General features: G+C 43.7%; 1 protein-coding gene across 1 annotated transcript in view; it reads right to left on the bottom strand.

The window, feature by feature from the left end:
- LOC108891786 (glutamate receptor ionotropic, kainate 5) overlaps nucleotides 1–20,406 on the bottom strand; it is a 154,475-nt gene that overhangs the window by 27,328 nt on the left and 106,741 nt on the right. The window contains exons 4-10 of the mRNA XM_018689104.2: nucleotides 16,960–17,124; nucleotides 14,309–14,406; nucleotides 12,618–12,783; nucleotides 9,939–10,117; nucleotides 7,269–7,322; nucleotides 3,266–3,427; nucleotides 119–271 (exon numbers count right to left, since the gene is read on the bottom strand). Of these exons, the coding sequence (XP_018544620.1) occupies nucleotides 119–271; nucleotides 3,266–3,427; nucleotides 7,269–7,322; nucleotides 9,939–10,117; nucleotides 12,618–12,783; nucleotides 14,309–14,406; nucleotides 16,960–17,124 (977 nt within the window). The remainder of the gene's footprint in view (nucleotides 1–118; nucleotides 272–3,265; nucleotides 3,428–7,268; nucleotides 7,323–9,938; nucleotides 10,118–12,617; nucleotides 12,784–14,308; nucleotides 14,407–16,959; nucleotides 17,125–20,406) is intronic.

The raw sequence follows: 20,406 nt of genomic DNA, 5'->3' as shown, positions 1-20,406 counted from the left end.
GCTAAAATCCCTGTTTTTGTCAATGGAGTCTGGCAGTGATATATAGAGATGTTTCTGCTTAAACTAAAAGGATCTTCCTCCTTATGGTCTATGTCACATGTTGAATATGTGTGTTTACCATACGCAGGTAGTTCATCAGGCTGGTTCCGTGCTGCCAGATGAGCGGGGAGGTGCAGCTCAGCGGCTTCACTCCGATCTCCTGACTGCGGTTCAGCTCCCGCACGGCGCTCACCACCACATGAACCGCATCGAACATCAGGGCCGACGACAGCTGCGACAAAAAAGATTAAAATAAAAGAGTGGATTTTCTTTTTTTTGTGAATTCCTTAAAGATGTTTGGAAATCACAACCTCCATTTTTGTCTTTTGTGTTTTCATTAAAAAAAAAAAAGAACTAATTCAAAGACTACAACATAAAACTCTAATTTGAAAGGTGAGGTTTGGAGTTGACAGTGCTATGTAAAAAAATCACACACAAATTCACAATTTCACAAAAAAGGAAAAACTCAATGTGATTGAACAAATAAACAAAAAAATGCTTTTCTTCTAAATTTTTCAATTTGCAAGTGCTAATTCATAATTCAGATTGTCGAGTCTGTGCACAATTGAAATGCATGAATTCTTAAAGTAATTTTATGGCTGTTAAAATATTAAAAAGGACATGGAGGAAAAAAAATCAAAAGGTTGAAAAAACAAAAACAAAAATAAGGTTTCATGAGACCTCGAGATCTTGCAAAAATTTTTCAAGATATTGATAAAGTTTCTTGAGATGTTGCAAATGTTTCTCGGGGTTTCTCTTAGTTCCCAGACTCCGTAGTTTAGAGAGAGAGCAGACAAAAAGATTTTAATTATAAACCACAAAGTGAACTGTGTCGTGCAGTTAGCTTGTGCAATGCTGACAATAATTAGATAAGAAATCTGTGGTTATTTGGCCACTAGGGGGCAGAAACACACCAAAACAAGCAGCAACACAAGCAGCACTGCTTCTCCTGTTTATAATTACTAACCAGCTATCAACTTCCACCTCCAGCAGACAGACCAGCTTCTCTCTGACTGCAGTGGAAACACTGAGACTGAACCAGACGGTCAACGACCACAAAACCAAAAGCAGGAGCTAAAAGAGGCTGAAAAGCTCTGAGGATTTTTAGCCTCTGACTGACCCCCTTTCACAGCACACTAGTCATCTGATTGCATGCTGAGTTGTAAACAGACAATAGAGAATCATGTTTATTGGTGCTTCTACAGGCGAGGACGTCGGGGAGTGATAGCAGAGAAAAGAAGCTCCTGCTATCGGCGGCGTTCAGCATGCAGCTCATCGATCCTATCACAGTCTGATGTTCTGGTCCACTCGGTCAGCTGTCAGTCAAACCCAACACTCTGAGGGAATCAGACAAATTGTACAGAGGCAGAGCTGCACAGTCTGTCGACGGCTGATAAAAAAGACGGATGTATGACTGCGTGTGATTGGACTTGTCTCCGAGTCGATAGTTTCAGGGCTGGACAACGATGACTAATTATAGTTTGAGGAGAGAAAGATAGACGAGGGAGACGGAAAGAGGGAAAAATAATTGGTAGCTGTGATAGTTTGGTCCTGCAGGTGTTTCCTCAAGTTCAACTGATTTAACATTATGACGTAGCTGTGTTGTGCTCACAAATCAGCTGCCAAAGTCCAGCATTTATTACACCCACCACCTCCTTACGACGTCCATTTGGCAATTTCTAGGAGAGTTTTCCATTCGAGTTGTACAGGAACAGACTGTGGCAAAACAGACAATACTCAGGATAAATTCACTTTTTAATTAATGATAAAATATATAAAATATGACCAGCCTCCTCTTCAGGGAAACATGAAGGCCACAGGGTTTAAAATGTTTTGTCACATCGTTCATTTCAGGCTGAAACTCTTCATCTGATCCTGAAATAATGGCAATAATCATCACAAACATGAAGCTCATAATGTTCAAAAAAACCTCCATATTTATGGGTCATTTCAGCTCCTCAAGTGAAGAACTATGAGTAATAAACCCTGAGAGGAGGCTTATCTGCGTCTTCAGTTAATGGGATGAACTCTATTGTCATTACGATTATCTTTATTAAAGCCATCTGCTCAGGTGTTATTATTCTGTTGATATCAGAGCTGTGAATGTGGAAAAAAAGCTGTGAAGAGACTGATTTGTCCTGATGGGTCTATTCATTATGGAGGAGGAGCGAGACACACAGAGATCGTTAAAGATTAGAGGAGAGAAATAAGACAACAACACAGCTGCACAACATGTAATCAAACCTGAACCTGCAGAGGCTCTGATTTCTGTTTAATATACCATCTTCTTTTATAAGTTATGTCATGATTTTTAAACGTTTTTATCAAGAACGTGACCTAATTATTCTTATCTGAGGATGAGAGGTGATCCTCAGGCCTGATTTAGTTTCCTCATTATCACCAGATGTAAAAAACATTGTCATGATCACAATTAATCATTATTAATGTCATTAATGATTCATTATCCAGAGATGTGGAGACCTAAGCCTAAATCCAACCTCCAGCAGTAAGAAGCTAATGTTAGGCTATAAACCAACTACACCACGGTCACATGACGTCAACGTCTCCACCACTAAGCTTCCAACTGGTCATTTCATTTAGCTCTGAGCTCTTCTACAAAAGCCTTTCTTCTTAGAAAGTTAGTGAGAGTTTGAAAGAGCGTGAGTAGAAACACAACGAGGCTGTAAAGGTGGACTGGTGAGTAGATGGGTTTTCATGTTAACGTCCCCGACAACCTCTGTAGTCTCATTTAGACACTCGTTAGCAACCGCCTTTTTTAAGACACGGAAAAGCTTCAAACATCAGGAGTGGGGGATTTACTGACCCATTTTATGTCCGAGAATAAAACCTGAAAATGTCTTGAGCTTGTGTTAAAACCACAGACCTTATTTCAGACATTTAACCAGAAACACACTGACAACAGGAAGAGCTAACATGCTAACATGCTAACTTACTTCCTGGTTTCAGGATCAGTCCTGCACCACTGTATTATTCAAATAAAATAAGAAAAACGATCACTTTCTGGTTGAACTGGTCAGACCCAGTGTCAGGGGCCTCCTCCAGCAGGACAGTGCTCCCATCACACCACAACAGCTGCTCAGAAATGTCTCGAGGAACACGACAAAGAGCCAAAGGTGTTGACCTGGCCTCAAATACGTTGTGAAATCAACATAACTCTCTGGTTCAACACTGTATCAGTGTGTATCACTGTGGAAATGTGTCTCACCGCTGGTCCGGGGTACGGGCTGATGAGGCAACCCTCCATCCAGGACAGGTTGAGGCTCCTGATGAACTCCAGGTAGAAGGGATGGCTGCTGTTCAGCATGGAGAAGCCCACAATGTTGGACTGACCGTCCACCACGTCGTCCAGCCGCAGCAGAGGGAAGTCCTGAGGACAGACAGAAAGAGAGGAAGAGGAAGGGAAGAGAGAAAAAAAGGAAGTTATATCTCTGGCCTGTCTTGTGTGATGTGTGTTAACAATTTGTTTAAAAAGCAGCAGTTGTGAGATGCAGAAGCAACGATCACATAAGATGACAGCGGGGAGAAAATCCTGAATGAGTGAAGGATGAAAGAAAAGCAGAGGGAGGAGGAAGAGAGAGACAAATGGAGAGAGTTTGATTGGAGTTTTCTTTTGCGGGCTGCACAACGTCAAGTTGAATTTTTAAATTCTGAGCAGGGAAGCTGGGAGAAAAAAGGTTTGGGGGAAAAAAAAAGATGGACATCAAACACCGGGGAATTTCAAAGAACTTCAAATAGTCCTTGAAGGCGAGTCGGTGTCACGCTGAGCTCTGCCGCTGAAACAAACCAGAATCAAACTGTTGCTCGGCCCTCGGAGGGTTTGTGTTTGCTCTGCAACAGATGCTGACGATGAAACATTTAGCTTTAGCTGTTAAGCGTTGAGAATCCAGGCAGGTTTCTGTTTGGAACAGGCTCTGCATCCTTCAGATTCAGACCGACTCAAACCAAACATTTCACCAGCTGCTTTCACCTCGTACCTCCTCCCAGCTCCAGTTGTGTTGTATTAATTATGCTCATTCATAAACCAGCTCTTATTCTCTTGCTTCAGCTTCAATTATATAAATACGTAAAAACACTTCCTCGCACCAGAGAAGTTAAAACGAAAGTATTTGACCTTTTTACTTTATAAACCACTTCAACAATTATCACCTAAATCAAATAATCATTTCAGTTTTACATTTGTTAACAATGTGTTTGTCTGTTTTGTCGTTTGATTTCTGAAACTAAAAACTCCCTCCAAGTTTAGACAGAGATGTGGTCTGTAGCTGTGGACCACAGCGCTGGACAGACGAGTGTCATCATCGTTATTTGGCGGCGTTTCCAGAGGGGTAAAAATAATCTGGCACAGAATCTCTCCAGTCTGCAGAAACAGTATGAGGCAGTATTTTTCAGCTCCGTCGAGATCTGAACTTCAGTCAAACACCCTGAGAATATTCAGACCCAGGAACCTTTCCCTGCCAGCTGCTAACCTGTATGTGAGGTTAATTCCCCCCTCCTCCCCCACCTCCCAAATCTCTCCGACACTTATTTACTTAGCCACGCTCCGGCCAGTCGGGAAGCTGCTGCTGCTGTTGTTGCTGTTGTTGTTGCTGGTGTGGTCGCCAGTTGCCAAATCAATTTCAGCTACAGCCAAGTCTGCTGTCAGACTGTAGGCCTGCCAGCCTCGACAAAGAGCAGTTGGCTGGAGGAAGTCGCAGCGAGCCGGCCAGCTCTGCTGAGGGAGGAAACACTGCGACAGCGTCCCAGAAGGACAACACGCCGCCGCCAACGCTGCAACCGCTTCAGACAGGATGTTCATTTACAGAGAGGCAGGTTCTGAGCGTCTGAGGAGGCCGGCACAAGGTCAGCCCTGAACGCTCTGAAGGAAAGATGCGACAGTCTGAACATGGCGCAGATTTGTGTCAGTTTGAAAGAGCAATAAGTAAGATTTAGATTCTTCCCTGCTCTGCTCTGGAGAACAGGACCATCATAGATCTTCAGGGGTTTGATAAGGATACTGATCAATACCTGTGAGTCACTGATTACTTCACAGAGAGCAGACAGAGTTCTGGCTTTTGAAACTTCTTGGTTTGAAGTCACTTTGGGACACACTGACCCCAAACTGGATTCACCATCGTCCTTCTTCCTACGGTCAGCGTTCATCCTCAAAACAACCACAAAACAACCAGCTCATATGACGTGTTGTCTGACTTTGTTGGAGAGAGAGTGTTGAAAGCTTTTCCAAAGGCCACACTGGAAGGCGGTGTGAAAAGCTTGTCGTCACAGTGAGGAGGGAGATTTTTAAATGTCATTTAAATGTGGAGATAACGGGGATGAACTCTCCTGGAGGACATTCAGTGTTGTCACGTGAAAAGAGATCAAAAAAGAGCCTCATAGAGGAGTTTAAACGCTGCGTCACCTCCTCACAGCTCGGATGAAACGTCATCAAAATTCATCCTGAGGGGAACATGAGTGTTTATTCTCATGGTTATCTGTTCAGCTGTTGTCAGGTGGAGCAGCTGACCCTGACTGACATACAGCAGGCACCTGACAGGACATGGAAACAAATAAAGGAGGAGGTCCAGATGGTGTCGCTCTGGAGAAAACGTGCGATCCTGCAGGCGATTAGATGAAATTTAATGAACTTTATCTAATGTTTGGTTTGACCCTCATTATACACAGCTACTTCTGTATGATCCAGTGTCAGTGCAGCTGTTGATAAGAGAGCCATCCATCCATCCATCCATCCGTCCATCCGTCCATCCGTCCATCCATCCATCCGTCCATCCGTCCCAGGCCAGATGAGATATAGAATCTCTCCAGTGAGTTCTGGGTCGACCCTGAGGTCTCCTCCCAGTTAAACATGCCAAGAAAACTTCCAAAGGATGGAATCACCACTGTACCATGGTGGGGGGGGTTTGGGTGCCCCCATTAACCTGGGAACTGATACTGTTGGGAACATTAGCCCCACATAAGGCCTCCTAAAGCAAGGAGGAGTTTGAGCTGAGATTAGTCTGATATTTTAACAGTGGTTTGAGGGATCAGTGCAGCATCCTGCTGCTGTGTCTTTCACCTTCCTGTAAATCCTGTTTCTCCATCGTCACTGAACTCAGACGTCTCGCAGCCAAACGGCGGCGGTGAACTCTACATAACGTCTGTCATCTGAAACCTGCCGGTCTTGTCGCAGTCAGCAGAGCGTGTTTAAAGCAAAGTTAAAGGTAGGTCAAAGACAGCGCTGCAGGTGTGTGAGTGTGTGTGGAAGTGGTGGAGCGGAGGAATAATTTTGCTTTTGGTCCCCATCCAGGGTTCTGCTGTGGGGAGGGGGAGAACGGCGGTTTCGCCCTTGGTTTGCGAGCACTGCGTGAAGTGCCCTTGTGAACGGCTCAGTTAAAGTCTGTGACACGACGGTGTTTAGAGACGAGGCGGAGATCGAGACGAGTTATTATCCACGCAAAGTCTCTTCGCACAAGGGCACGGTACCGGACAGGGAAATTATAATGATGACAAACGGCGGCGGGACCAGCATGCATCTCTGATGAGAGGAGGAGGAGGGGGGGAGTTATGGGTGAGGAGGAGATACATGAAGACGGGGGGAGGTGGGGGGACGAGGGAAGAGAAGGAGAGAGGAACGGGTGACAGAGAGACGCTGGGGGAGTTTAGTTTTAGGACATGACCCAAAAACAATCTTAAAGGTGCAACAAAAGGAAGAAAGATGGGGATGGTGGGATGAAGGAAAGGAAAAGAAAGGAGAGAAAGGACAGAAAGGAAAGGAAAGGAAGGGAGAGGAAAGAGAAATTAGACAAAGTAAGAAGACGTGGGGTTTAGGAAAGAAAATGAAAGAAGAGAAGATGGAAAAAAAGACGGAAAAGGAAAAAAGAAGAGAGGAGAGGAGCGTATGGATTTAGGAAAAGAAAAGAAAATGAGAATAGAAAAAAACAGGAAAGGAAAAGAAGACGTGGAGGAAAACAGAAGCAGAAAACGGAGTGAAAGAGGAAGTGAAGAAAGGCTATAAGAGAAGAGGAGGAGGTTGGCGGGAGAAGGCTAAGCGAAGCAGTGCAGGAGAGGAGAAGAAAAAAGGATGAAACCTATCTGCAGAGAAAAAAGTCAAGGATCATCGTCTTTACGAGGAAGGATGGAGGGAGGAGGAAAGAAGAGGATTTTAATGGACGATGAGTCTGAGTGGAAGGAGAATCCAGGTGAGTGGATTTGAAGACGGGGCCTGAAGCTCTCACCATGGTGGTGAGGATGTACTTGTAGAAAGCCGACGTCATCCCCAGCTCGTTCGCCTGCAGGTCAGAGAGAGAAAGAAAAACTCAGTCAGCGCTGCGAGAGCAGAAATAAACATCCTCAAACTTTCTCTGAAGAAACATGAGACACAGTTTATTAAAAAAGAGGAACCACCTGCTCCATATTTTCCACCCCACACACTGTGGATTGTCCCAAATTGGAGACGATTATGTTTCACTCTGACAGACTGTCGGAGCGTTTCCTGCTTGTTGAATAACATGAAACAACCTTGAAACAGCAGCTTCGTCTCAGGATCCAGCTGCAGCGATGAAAAGACGTCGAGACATCTCGATTTAATCTGCAGCTAAATTTACCTCGAAACATCACGTTCCCTCAGTGTCTGGGTTACAACCGCTGGGGGGTTTTATGGTCGTATGTAACACAGACATTTGAGCTTTTAACCCAGACGTCTGCGTCGATTTTCACCATGACGATCTCGTCAGTTTCACAGCACACTGTGCAGCAGTAGGTGGTAGTGAGCTGTTTTCATTCAGTTTGTTTGGATTTCAGCATCAAGGTGAATTACTGTGTTTTACAGGAGTGGCACTTGTCAATACAAGTGCTGCTGCTGTTTTTCCATGTGCAAACCCATATGTTCCACTCACTCACTCACTCATACTGAAGAGAGCGTTTGGCCCACATTCATTCACATACCAGAGTCAGACAGCAGAGACTGTTTGTCACCTGTACAGGTGACTCCTACAGTTCAGATTAGTTTTGCACACTGACAAATAAAAACAATAAAAGATTCACTGCGTCATTTCTTACCTCTGTTATTGTCACGTTAAAACATACAAGTGAAACATGTAGCATCAGCACAGTTACCATCAGTGAAGCAAAACGTGTTGATTTCACAAGTCTTCAGCTTCATGTCGTCGACAGCTTCATATTTTGGAAGAAAGAAAAATTGTAAAACAAAAAATGTTTGTTTGTTTGTTTTATGTTAACACGGGGAAAATTGAGAGATCAGTGCATCACCCAATGAAGACAGAATCCCCGTAAGCTAGCACAGTCCTTTTCTTTGCTGCCCTGCTAAAGCGAATAAAGCTAACCTTAGCTAGCTAAGGTGAAAATAGATGAGCAAGAAACACCCTGCTAGAACACACATCTTCGTGTTTCAGTGGTCAATCCTTTTCTGTGCTGCTCAAAAATAGCTAAAGTAGTTAGCCGAGGTTTTTCTATTAGCTAGGAGAAAACAGCTAGCTAAGGTTAGCTTTATTTTAGTTTACGGGGATCCTGTGCTAGCCTTGATTGGGTTTTTAAACCCGTAACCGAGTTCTTATTTTCCCTGTGTTAACAAAAAATAACATAAAATTGTTTTCTGATTTGTTCCAAAATGAAAATTGGAAAACAGCTTGTTTTTTGTTTCCAGTTTCTTATTCCAAATGAAAAATCGACGGGCCGTTGTGTACGTGGAGCAAGCATAAATTGCTTTTCTTCTACTTGATATATGTCGTTTTGGTGCCCTGTGGCCTGAAAGGTGAGCAACACCCAACACTCCTGAAATACTCTAAAGATCATGAGATTTAAAGGTCTGCATGTAACAACGAACGTCCTGAGATGACAAGATACGACTAAAGGCAAACGCTGGTCACTCTCGACACCGTTATTTGAGCATCACATCGAATCAGTATCAGGTCTGGATGTGATGGTGTGATGTGCAGATTTCCTTTTGTTTCCTAAACCTGCTAAAGCATCACATCCAGCATCCAAACAAGTCAGGGTTTCAACTCCTCTCAGAGAGGAGCCTGGGCTTCTCAGGCCTCCCAGGTTTCTGAGCAGCGAGTGAAGTTACAACATGCCAGGAGCTGGTGGATTTAGTTTGGGGCCAGTTTGGCAAGAAAGCAGTGTGTGTCTGAAGGTCCTGTTCTGCTCTGTAAACACCACAGAGGAAGAAGAAACACACAAACAAAGCAGGAAGTAGAGACAGAGGAGCAGGACTGTTCAGTCCCAGCTGAGACTCTTTAAAAGCCTGTTTCAGTTAAGTGCATCAAACAGCGGATCCTTCAGCTGCGTCTGCTCAGTAAAATAAGCTAATGTTTGCTTTGGGACACTCGTCAACAGGAGCTCACTGCAGAAACACAAAGACTGCAGGTTACATCTGAAACTCTGCAGCTCAATAATCAGGCTAAGTATAAAACATTATGTCCTGATCTGAGTCCTCTGAATCCTGTGGAGTGGGTTTTTCTACTCAAGCTTATGGCATCGTCACTGTATGTCTGTATGGTTTTCTACAAGTGCACACAATGTCCACAGAAGTACAAGTCATCCCATCTCGTGTCTGTAGGTCCAGATTCAGGTTTCTACCGGGAGCCGAATAATCCTCAGACGTTTCAGGGCGTCAGTAAGAGGCTGACGGCTGTTAGCTGAGCTGCCGCTAACGTTAGCGTATCGTACATACAGTGACAGTGACGGGAGGAGCGGTGAGGGACAACACTTAGTTAGGCTGTGAGCAGCACTGTACATATACGAGAACTTTTTCCTGACACTGAACGTCTCAGGGCTCCTCTCAGCTCCCTTCTTTAAAATAACCCTCTGTCTGATCACTACTTTTCTGATAATGCAGGGAGCGGTGAGGTAAAAGTGTGGAGGTGGTGTAGAACCCTGGCCCTGACCTTCCTGAGGATGTGGTAGGAGATGGAGGCATTGGCGTCGATGATGATGGTGGCCACTTTGTCGTCTCGGATCTCCTTCAGCAGAGGCGTTGGGTCCAGACTGTCGTCCAGCATCCGCACCGACAGCGTCTCCCTGGAGATGAGGAACCGCCGGACCAGCTCCTCCAATCGCAGCAGGCCTACAGGGGCAGGAAAGAACCAGAACCAGAACCTCATTAACCAACATCAATAAATATGTCCGGTTTTCATAAAGATGGAATTCTGTTTGCGTTAAAACTCTCAGGACGTCTGTGGAGCTGAAACGGAGACAGGAGTCCAGAAATGTTTCTCGAGTGTTTATCTTGTTTACTTGTAAAATTATTGCTTTGACTTAGAAAAAAAGGGCCCAGGAATTGATGGGACTCAGAGTCATTAGAGAGACAAATAACTGTTGCTGCTCTAAAAACTTCCAAGCCTGAAAAGAGGCAATAAACACACACAGGGATAATGGCGATTATGTGGAAAGTCCATTAATTTTCCCCTCAGAGAATCAACATGGACCCATGAGTCCTCACAGAGGAGACTGGATTCACTTTAACTGCCCATTAATACAAAGTGACATTTTTAAGCAGAATATAAAGTTTCATTTCATGTACTATTTAAAGGATAACTCCTGTATTACTGAACCTGGGTCTCTGGATGTAAATGATCGATTGGGACAAAACTCGGTGCAGTAATCTAAAGCTGCTGTAATGTGTAGTCATCACTGTCAAAGCCACTGACACTGACAGACTCAGACTGTTATTCTAATCATCTGACAACATTATGAGAGGATTCCTACATCTTTTTTAATAAGGAGGAAGATCCTTTTAGTTTAACCAGAAACTGTTAGTGTGTCTGTGTTACTGTGAGACTTTCAGTGGTGGAAGAAGTAATCAGATACTTTACTGAAGTAAAAGTACCACACAGTAACACAGACACACTAACAGATGGAGGCAGTGGTATTCCAGCAGCTCCTGGTTAAATTCCTGTTTTTGTCAATGGAGTCTGGTGGTGATATATAGAGCTGTTTTCTGATAATAACAGAGTAACAGAGAAAACTGTTCCCATCCTGCAGGTTATAAAATCCCCTCATGTAACACTGGGACTACTTGCAGGTTTCACAGTATTGGATCTAGTGGTGAAACTATTGATTAGCTGATCGTTGCCTAATATATCAGCGACAGTTGCAGTGATGGATTATTGGCTTCATTCATTTTTCAAGCAGGTTCCAGTTTCTCAGATGTGAGGATTTTCTGTTTTACATCAGTGTTTCACATGACACTGAGCTCTGGGACCTGATGATGAAACCTTTTTCAAATCTCATCAAATTCTTTGGACCAAAGTGGTTTGAATGCGTTTTCCTTCTCTGCTGTTGTAACTGTTTGTCTAAGACACAGGAACATGATGAGTGTGTTTTATTGAGTTGATGGTACAAATATGAAAATATAAATACATTTAACGGAGGAGAAGTAGTTTTTAAAAAGATGTGGAAGTTTCATGATTAGAATATTTCCTGAGTCACTTTTAGAAAAGGCTGCTGCGCTTGCATCATCTCGGTGTTAACATTCAGAGGCGGTCGGCCTTGGACTCGTCTCCTCGTCGTCCCTGACAGAGGCAGCAGGCGTGTCTCCACTAATCGCCGCCATAAAGCGTTCATCACGGCTCTGCTGGGTTTAACTGGCTGACAGCACCGCCTGCCGCAACAATACAGGCCCGTTAAACGCCGCCGTTAACGGGCCGAGGATACAGCTGAAGACTGAGGGAGCAGAGGAGCATTAAAACAGTCAGCCGGGGCAGCCCAGCCGGGTGGAAAAACAGGGGAGGGGGGTGGAGGAGGAGAGGAAGTAAGGGAGGGAGGGAAGGAAAGTAGGAGATGAGGAGATGAGATTACTGAGGAAATAAATAAATAAATCAGCATCTTTACACGATCGACCCTCAACAATCCAGCTCATCAGAGAGACTCTAATCCAGTCTGAGGACTCTGCTGATCCACAAACTGGTTTAAGGTGCTTCTTATGTGCTGGTTGTAGAACAAAAGCTCAGAGAAGTCCATCTCCTCCTGAAATAAATGATGCTGTTTTTTCTGCATAATGTTAAAACACCCGCAGTGTGTGAAGGCAGAAATCACATCTTTGAACAGTATTGATCTAAATGAATCAAACCTTTTCTCTGCTGATGCTGCTGTCTGCAGATACCCAGTATTGATCCCATACAGATAATGTGGATTGATCTGACTAATATACAATCGACGACGTGATCAGTCACACTTTATATTTACAGTCTGCTTTTACAAAGTGTTTCCCTCATTTAGTTCACTGTGTCCAATCAGCCCAACACACCTTAACAAATCAAACTGCAGTTCTTTTGAAAGACAAAACTCATTTTCACGTTTCATCTTGAAACATCAGGGAAGTGCAAATGAACTTTATCCTGTCAGACGAGTCCAGTTTCCAGCAGAAAACACTGCACAGACTCAACATCCGGAGCGGAGCAGATAAACAGGACTAATCAGACAGGAGCAGCAGAGAAGCTGCAGCGGCTCCAGAATCAAACGTTTTCAGCCTTGAAGTAGACGAGGCTGTGCTGTCGCCACCGAACAGAGGAAATAAAGAGATGCGGAGGAGAAAATACAAACGCACTCTTCACAGACTGACTCACACTCTGCTTTAGCACAGATGAGGCTGGCCGTCGGGTAGCCGAAGGAGCGCAGGATGGATCCGATGGCCAGACTCAGGTCCTCGTTGCTCGGGTAGAGCGTCACCGAGGCGAAGCGAAGGTACGGCAGCTTTGGGGTTTCCTCCGGACCGATCTTCACATGAGGGATCTGAGGGAACGAGGGAGGAGGAAGAGGAGTTATTGGGAAAAGAAAAGAAAGGGAGAGAAGGCAGCTCAGGGGTTTAATTCAGGTCAATCTTCATGTCAGGAGAGGACAAGAGAGGAGGAGTGAAAAGAAAAGGAAATGCACATAAATCAAAAGAAAAGAAGAAAAGAAAAAGGGAGGTGATGACATCAAGGGAACAAATATTTAAAAAATCATCAAACCACACAAGCTTTACAGGAGCTCAGATAACAGAAATGAAAGTTTTAATCAGCCTGACACTCGCTGATAATCGAGTCTTTGTTCTGTTTCAAAAAGAAAATGTGAAATCAGAGCGAGGCCCCGATCATCAGCGATATTAGAAAAGTGTTTCATGCAGAAATCAATCACAGAGAGAGTTTGAAGTTCACCTGCACACAGAGAGAAACATTCATATCAAAGGATTGATGGGGAGGATTATTTTGGAGGTTCGTCAGATTGGAGAGTTTGTCCTGATGGAAAGATGATGAGTCTCCCTCTGGTGACCATGAACCTTAACCTTAACTGCATCTTGTTTTCATTTGACCGTGAGAAGAGGCTGAGGAAGCCACAGAAGTTATTTCAGTAAGAGTTTAGGAAGCTGCTGACTTATTTTGTTGTTTAATTCGAAACCAGAGGCCCAGGAACCATTTCAGGGAGTTCAGGAACCGTGAACCAGAGCAAAGGTCCTGTGACTGACAGTTTCTGTATTCAAGCTGAAAAATTAATGACAAATTGAAAAATTAATCACATCAGTGATGAATGAGAAACAGGGTCAGAGGCCAAATGTCCTGTGTGATCCAGCGCTCGGTGCTTTTAACCTCAGTTCACACCTGCAGAGCTTCAAACGTTAAACTGTAATTAGCTCAACTGGGCTTTGCTCTGATCTGCACAGCTTATTTTAAATCCAAGCTGAGAATTCAATAATATGAGACCTGTCAGGGAAGAGGAAAAGGATATGAGGACGGTTAGAGGCTTAAAGAGAGACGGACGTGGACTCATGTAGATTCACTCAGGCAGGAAAATGGTTAAACAGAAGTTAAACCCTTTAAAAATCCATAAAGACATTTGGCACCTGCTGCCTGAGAGGTGAAGGGTTTGTCTTTGTCTCCATACCAACACGTCTGAAAACAGATCACATGATCCTTCACGTACACTGGACACATGTACCTCAGTGTAAACAGGAAGTAGATATTCTGTTGGTTGTTCAGTTGCAGAAAATACTACAAATGAGAAACAGCAACGGTGAAAAGTAAGAGCAGAGATTTCTTTGCTTGGATCGAGATGATGCATCAGTTAAGCTCAGTATTTAGTAAATGTTGTCCTGCTGACGATATTACTCTGAACTGTCTTAAAATGGCTGCATCACTCTGTTTGTTGTGCGTCCGGAGCTGCAGAGTCTGATCTGTGATGAAGCCTCCTGCTGCTGCCACGATCCTGCTCGACTTACATTTAAAATGTATTAGTAGGTAATGGTAAAAACTGACTTAACTTGAGGCCAGATGTGACTCACCTCTTTCTCCCCACAGATGTGACTGATGGTGGACCCGGAGGCGGGACTGGAGGCGGGTCCAATCACTGCGACCACACCTTTGGGCAGAATCTGACACACTGACAAAGAAAAAACAAAAACACAGGTTTGCATCAGATGTTGAAATAAATTTGACGTCTTTGTGTTCGGGGGGTCGAGCCCGAGAACATCGTCCTGTCAAACAAACCAAACCAAGAAGAAGTCACAGCTGCCTGTAGAGAAATAATGTCTGGTAACTCTGAGAGACCAGCAGCAATAGAAAACAAGTAGGTTTATAAACACAGTAAATGTGATGAGGCAGCGTCCTTTGTCTGTATATAATGAATAAAGGTGCTTGGATGAGGCAGGTAAACAGTGAAAGTGCAAACAGTGCAGTATGAAGTGTAAAGCTGTACCCTGTGAGTGTACGGTAATATTTCACTTAGTCAGTGATGTGATGTAGTTACCACCGGGGAGGTTTCAAGTTAATGTTGAAAACTTTATTTTCCAGGTTCAAAGATCTCGATCTTTGGTTACAGGTACAGTTACAGTTACAAGAGAAACGAGAACAGGTGAGTCAAAGATGAGAGTGACACAGAACGAATGTTCCTGTCGTCATTAATTCAAACAGCGACTTGATGTTTTTCTGTAGCCAGAAGCTCTGGTTTCCTTTTGTTCTGATCTACAAAGACGAGAGGACTCTGAAAGATACACCCACTCAGCAGGCGAGAGACAGAAAAGCTTTTAGGCAACAGAACTGATTCAGTCTCATTTAGACTGGAACATCTGCTCACATCTGTGCTTTTTTTTTTAGACTGAAATAATAAAATAAAAATTAAAGAAAAAAAACAACCTTGTTTTTCTTGGATTTAAGAACAGAGAGAGAGAGAACAGAACGTACGTGGACCTGACTCAGTGTGGATGATTTTATAACTGCACTGTGGCTCTATTACTTACTGTCTGTCCATGACTGTACTGTACACTTTGTACCAGCTTCCTCTCAGTTTATATCTGTGTGTGCTGCTCTGCTCTGACTTGAAAACATTAACTGTCTCTCCATCTGGAAGTCTCTCTCTCTCTCTCTCTCTCTCTGTGCCGCTGGCAGTTCATAATCAATAACGTCCTCAGCAGCTGCTCGTGCAGAACGCCGCGAGCTCTTCGGTCACGATGACCCCGCTCCACACTCTGAATCTGTAAAACACCATCCGTCTGTCCTCCTCTCTGTCTGTCTGTCTGAGCAGATATGAACCAGTTCTGGTTTGATCTGTCACTGCAGTGCAGTCAGGCGTTTTCTGCCTCCATTGTTTTGTCTCTGTTCTCGTTCATCCTAAGAACTTTTTGTGACCAGTTCAGGTTTAATCAGCAGCCTCACACCTGTGCTGTGTGTTCACACACTAACAAGGACGAACACAAGAGTGTGAAATGAATCGAGTCAAAATCTGGAGTCAAGAATTCATCAAACATTAACATCTGTCTGTTAACAGTGTGCATGGAATAATAAGTATGTAGGGGGAAAAGTACATTTCTTGATTTTGACTCAGCACCTTAGCAAACCTTTCTCACAGCAGACTGAGAGCAGGACAGGAGGAAAATATCTGATGCTTCTTTACAGCTGAAGTGCAAACGTAAATCTGTTTTGTCTCCCAGTGTCAGCTGAGATCATCTGCTCGATGGAAAACGTCATGGAAAGACGTGAAGGACTGATGAGGAGTCAGGAAAAGAGAGAATCTGACTGTACTCACACTAGGTGTTTTTTTAAACTAACTTTATTTATATCACTTGAAAGACACACAGGCTACAGTTCAATGATGTTTCCTGTCCAACACTATAACAATACGGAGCTCCGTTGTGTCTACATGTTGGTGGATCTGCAGCAGTGCGTCGCTTTAAACGCTGCAGCCGCATGGAATGAAAAGGAAGCTCCAGTGTCTCCTCTGCTAAAGGAGATAAGATAGGAAGCACTGAAGCTCCTTTCCTTTGACATTTAGAGACCTGGACCAGCTCTGATCATGGCTGACACTCAGAGACTTCAGGGTCATTTCCTGGTTCAGGTTAGAGAATGACCCACAGAAAACATTCACAGTGACTTTGGACACAACCTGAACCACAGACTGGACTCAGGATGTGAACCTGGTCTCTGGTGTCAGGTGGTGTGTGGCTGGTTTGTACAGTACAGGTTGTATTTACAGAATAACAGCAGAGCTCCCACATTATGTTTTCACCAAGCACCGACACGTAACTGCTGCGACGGGGTTGTTAATTACACCTGTACCTTTTCTGTTGTGACAAGTCAATTATCAGGTGCTGGTACAGATTAAAGGATCATTAAGGTGTTTTTCAGAACATTTACCTCCTAATTTAATATATTTGAAGGCTTGTTTGCTCCCTGGTGTGCAGCTCTGTCGAACACATGATATTTAAAGTGCAGGTTCACTGAGTGTAGAACAGCCATTTGCACCCCCTGCACTATTGACCTGCCTTGTTAAATAAAGGTTGCTGCTTTATCGCTGTGCTCTGCCTCCTCACAGAGAATGCTTACTGAAGTTTAGCTTCGCTGGAAATGTCAGGAGAGCAGACTCAGCTGGAGGGGAAGCTCGGCGCCACCGCGTTCAGGGAGATGAGGAAGAGACAGAGGAGAGAGGAGAGAGACTCACTGGTGTCGGTGGTGTCGTACTGGGAGTCCTTCTGCAGCTCGTAGACATCCACCTCCACCCTCGCCTGGGAGGAGCCCTCCATCAGACTGTTGATGTTCTCCCTCGCCAGAGCCAGCGCCAGACGCTCGCCACGACCACACGCTGACTGGTCGTCCAAGATGGCCGCTGCAGGGAGCGAGAAGGGAAGAGATTAGAAAATGTGTTTGCTTTGGGTCATGTAGTTCACTTTTCCAATTCTGCCTGAGTTCAAAATCATAGAGTTAAAATGGCTTCAGATCCACTGTGGAAACTAAAACACTTTATTTTCAGACAGAAAACTCTTTTTGCAGTAGTGAGGTGGAGAAACTTTTCACTTCACACCCACCTCTCCATTTGCATTTTCTGTTTGACTGAAGAATATCGCCCCACAGCTACGATACGTTGACAGCCAATAGGGCTATTTATACGCATCCCCTTCATCCCAAAGACAGGCTCTTCAGATGCCATTTGTCCTCAGTTCTTTCTAAACTTCCTCACTAAAACACACATTGACAAGTGCCATTGTTCTGATGGTATTTTTGGACAGAAGATTACCGTTTAAGATACTGTTTTTGGAGGCTGAGGAAACAAACAACCTGAATTCTAGTGTGAAAAATGTGGATTGTAGCGATACTGATGAGAGGATGATGTTGACTCTTACATTGAGTCATGAAGTCATGAAAAAATCAAATAAACAATTTGATATCTCAAAGTAAACTGTCACAAAGTAGAGGAATTATCAGTATATGTAGCCTGTGCGCTAACATACTGTAATATATACTATTTACTGTAATAACACTTTATAATTTGCAGCATTTTCCCACACATCATCTTACATGAGAAGAAATCACTAACATTAATGTGGGGTCTGAAAGCAGCAAACCCCATCTGTTTATATTAGCTATTTGAGCTAGCTGTTAGCTATTAGCTAACATTAATACTTCACATTCATAAAACAAGCATCAAACGCTATGAATGAGAATCAGCCTAAAATAACTGCATATGGTGCCTTGTTACAACTGTTACAACTTGTTCTGACAGTAACGGATTCCGACAGTAAAGCTGGTACTGCCATCTACTGGCAACAAAGAGTACAGCACTACAAATATTTCAGGTGAGTCTTTGCCTGTTTAACAGTGACACAAGCATTTTAAATAATAATCAACAAAAAATAATACGGGCACCACAGCTACCTGCAGCTGAATATAGACATCATTTATGGGTTTGTTGTAAACATATAAACACCAGGGGGCCAAAACCTTTCCACTTAAACTGTGTTAATGCACAAAGACAGAAATATTCAGACACACTCTGGTCATCAGATTTGTATTTGTATTTACACCTGGTTCTGTTTGAACAAGTCTCGTTTCTACTCCAGCCATTAGACAGAAATGGGTGAAGACTGTTGGTGGTGGTTGAAACAATTGAAATTAAAATGAAAAGATAATTATGGGGAATAACGGCTCTAATCTAAATAAAAACAATGATAACATTCTAATTTCTTCCTGCAGATATTTCTAGAAAAGTGTCTGGTCTGAGGTCTGTTTTAGTCTTTTATAAATACCAGCTTATATGTAGGAAACAGAGTACCAACTGGGGCAATGATGCTTGGATCTCATCCAGGTGAAACACAACCTGTGCACAGCGAGAGGAGAAAGCAGAACCAGAACCAAAAACAGGTTCTTCACTCAGAGGCAGAGCAGAGTTCACAGCAGCTGCAGTGAATAAAAATCACTCGTCATCATTTCTATTTCCAACGTACTAGAAATGGTAAAGAAAAGAGAAGCCGCTGGCAGCGTACAGTAACACCTGCCATGTTTATTTTAGTTGCCCCCCCCCTTCCTGCTGACCCGCCTGTTTTGCATATTGAGCAGAAAAAAGTGAAGGGTGCGATCGGAGAGCGCGCAGAATGCAAACGATGAGAACGCTCACAGAGAGCAGATGGAAATGCAGGAGAGAGTGTGATCAGGTAGTTTATTCATCCAGAGGCAGATCACACTCTAATACCAGGAAGTAAATAATATCTGCTGCTGCAACCTGAGCTGAATAACACACCTGAGCAACACTTGTTTACACAGAATTCCAGGCTTAAGACTTGATTATGAGCCTTAAGATGGATTCTGTTTCCAGTCTAATTCATCCTTCATTTCCCTGTTTGGGTGGACACTGAGCTGTAGTGCTGCAGAGCAAAGACGCTGCACAACAAGACTAAAAATCAAAGTGAATGTGCTGCTGAGACTCAATAACAAGCAGAAAGTCTGCTGCTGCTGCCGGGGTTTGCTCGGGATTTGATTTGTGTTTCTTAAATAATTAACGCCTCTCGGGGCGAACTAGGAGGCGATTTATCGTGTCCTTCCTAAAAAAGACTGTTGTGGGTTTTTTGCAGTTTAGGAAAACACAAAGAGAGCCAGATGGTTTGTGCTGAGCAATCTGATGCTCTGTGAATCACTGTGGCGTGTTCAGCTCCTCAGGATTACTACTACTAACAGGATAAACAAACAAAGAAATACGATCAGGAACCGTCAAACTGACACAGACAGATCTGAGTCTTTTAATGCAGTTATAAGATCTTCAGTGGTAGAACAGTATATGTATTTAAATCCTTACTTATGTAAATGTAGCATGACCCCAGTGTAATAAAAACGTTCTGAGTAGGTGAAGAACTAGATGAAGAATAAAAGCTGGCTTTGCTGTTGAGCAGAAAACTCAGCCTCCAGTTTTGGGGAGTAGAAGAAAAGGCAAGAACAACAGAAGTCAAGGTTCTCTCTCATGCAGGCCGAGTAAATCCTCTTTTCTTTAGTTAATCCCTGATTTTCCTGAACCTACATGTCTGTAAAGGTCTGTGTAACTTCAACATCTGCCCACGTCTGCGAGTCTGTGAACAAAGAGTTCACTTAGTGTTTTCCTTTTTAAGGGGTGGGAGGAGGTGGGGGATGTTTCTGACTGCTTCAGTGTTTTTGCGTAGAAGTGATGGAGCAATGAGCTCAAACAGGTGACCTCCGATTTGTTGTTGGCACCTGTTGACTCGCAAAAAACCACAAGAGTCAGACGCAGACAGAAAGGACTGGGCAGGTTTATATCTGAACAAAGATTGAACACTGTTTGAACTACAAAACGTTACAGCATGACTGCACTTGTGTGGAAAATGCTGCCGGACGTAGGAACCCAACGAAGTACACTGAGCCCTGAGAACGTCCAATGAACGTCAGGGACTTGGCGAACTTTAAGGCCATTGGTGTTCTGCGACAATCAGAGTCTGGACTCTCAAAATTCCAAATCTCACACGGTCACACATGACTTCAGAGGAAACAAACATGGCGGAGGACGATGTCTCTCGTTTGCTGTTCTTCTGTCTTCAGTCAGCTGCTTCCTGATTGGCTATCGTTCCGTTCCACAGGATGATCCACAGAGAGCGTGCTCGGCTTTCCT

This window comes from Lates calcarifer, linkage group LG3 (genome assembly GCF_001640805.2).
Source record: "Lates calcarifer isolate ASB-BC8 linkage group LG3, TLL_Latcal_v3, whole genome shotgun sequence".
NCBI lineage: Eukaryota > Metazoa > Chordata > Actinopteri > Centropomidae > Lates > Lates calcarifer.
Note: the sequence above shows the minus strand (reverse complement) of the source record. Positions and strands in the feature narration are given on the sequence as shown.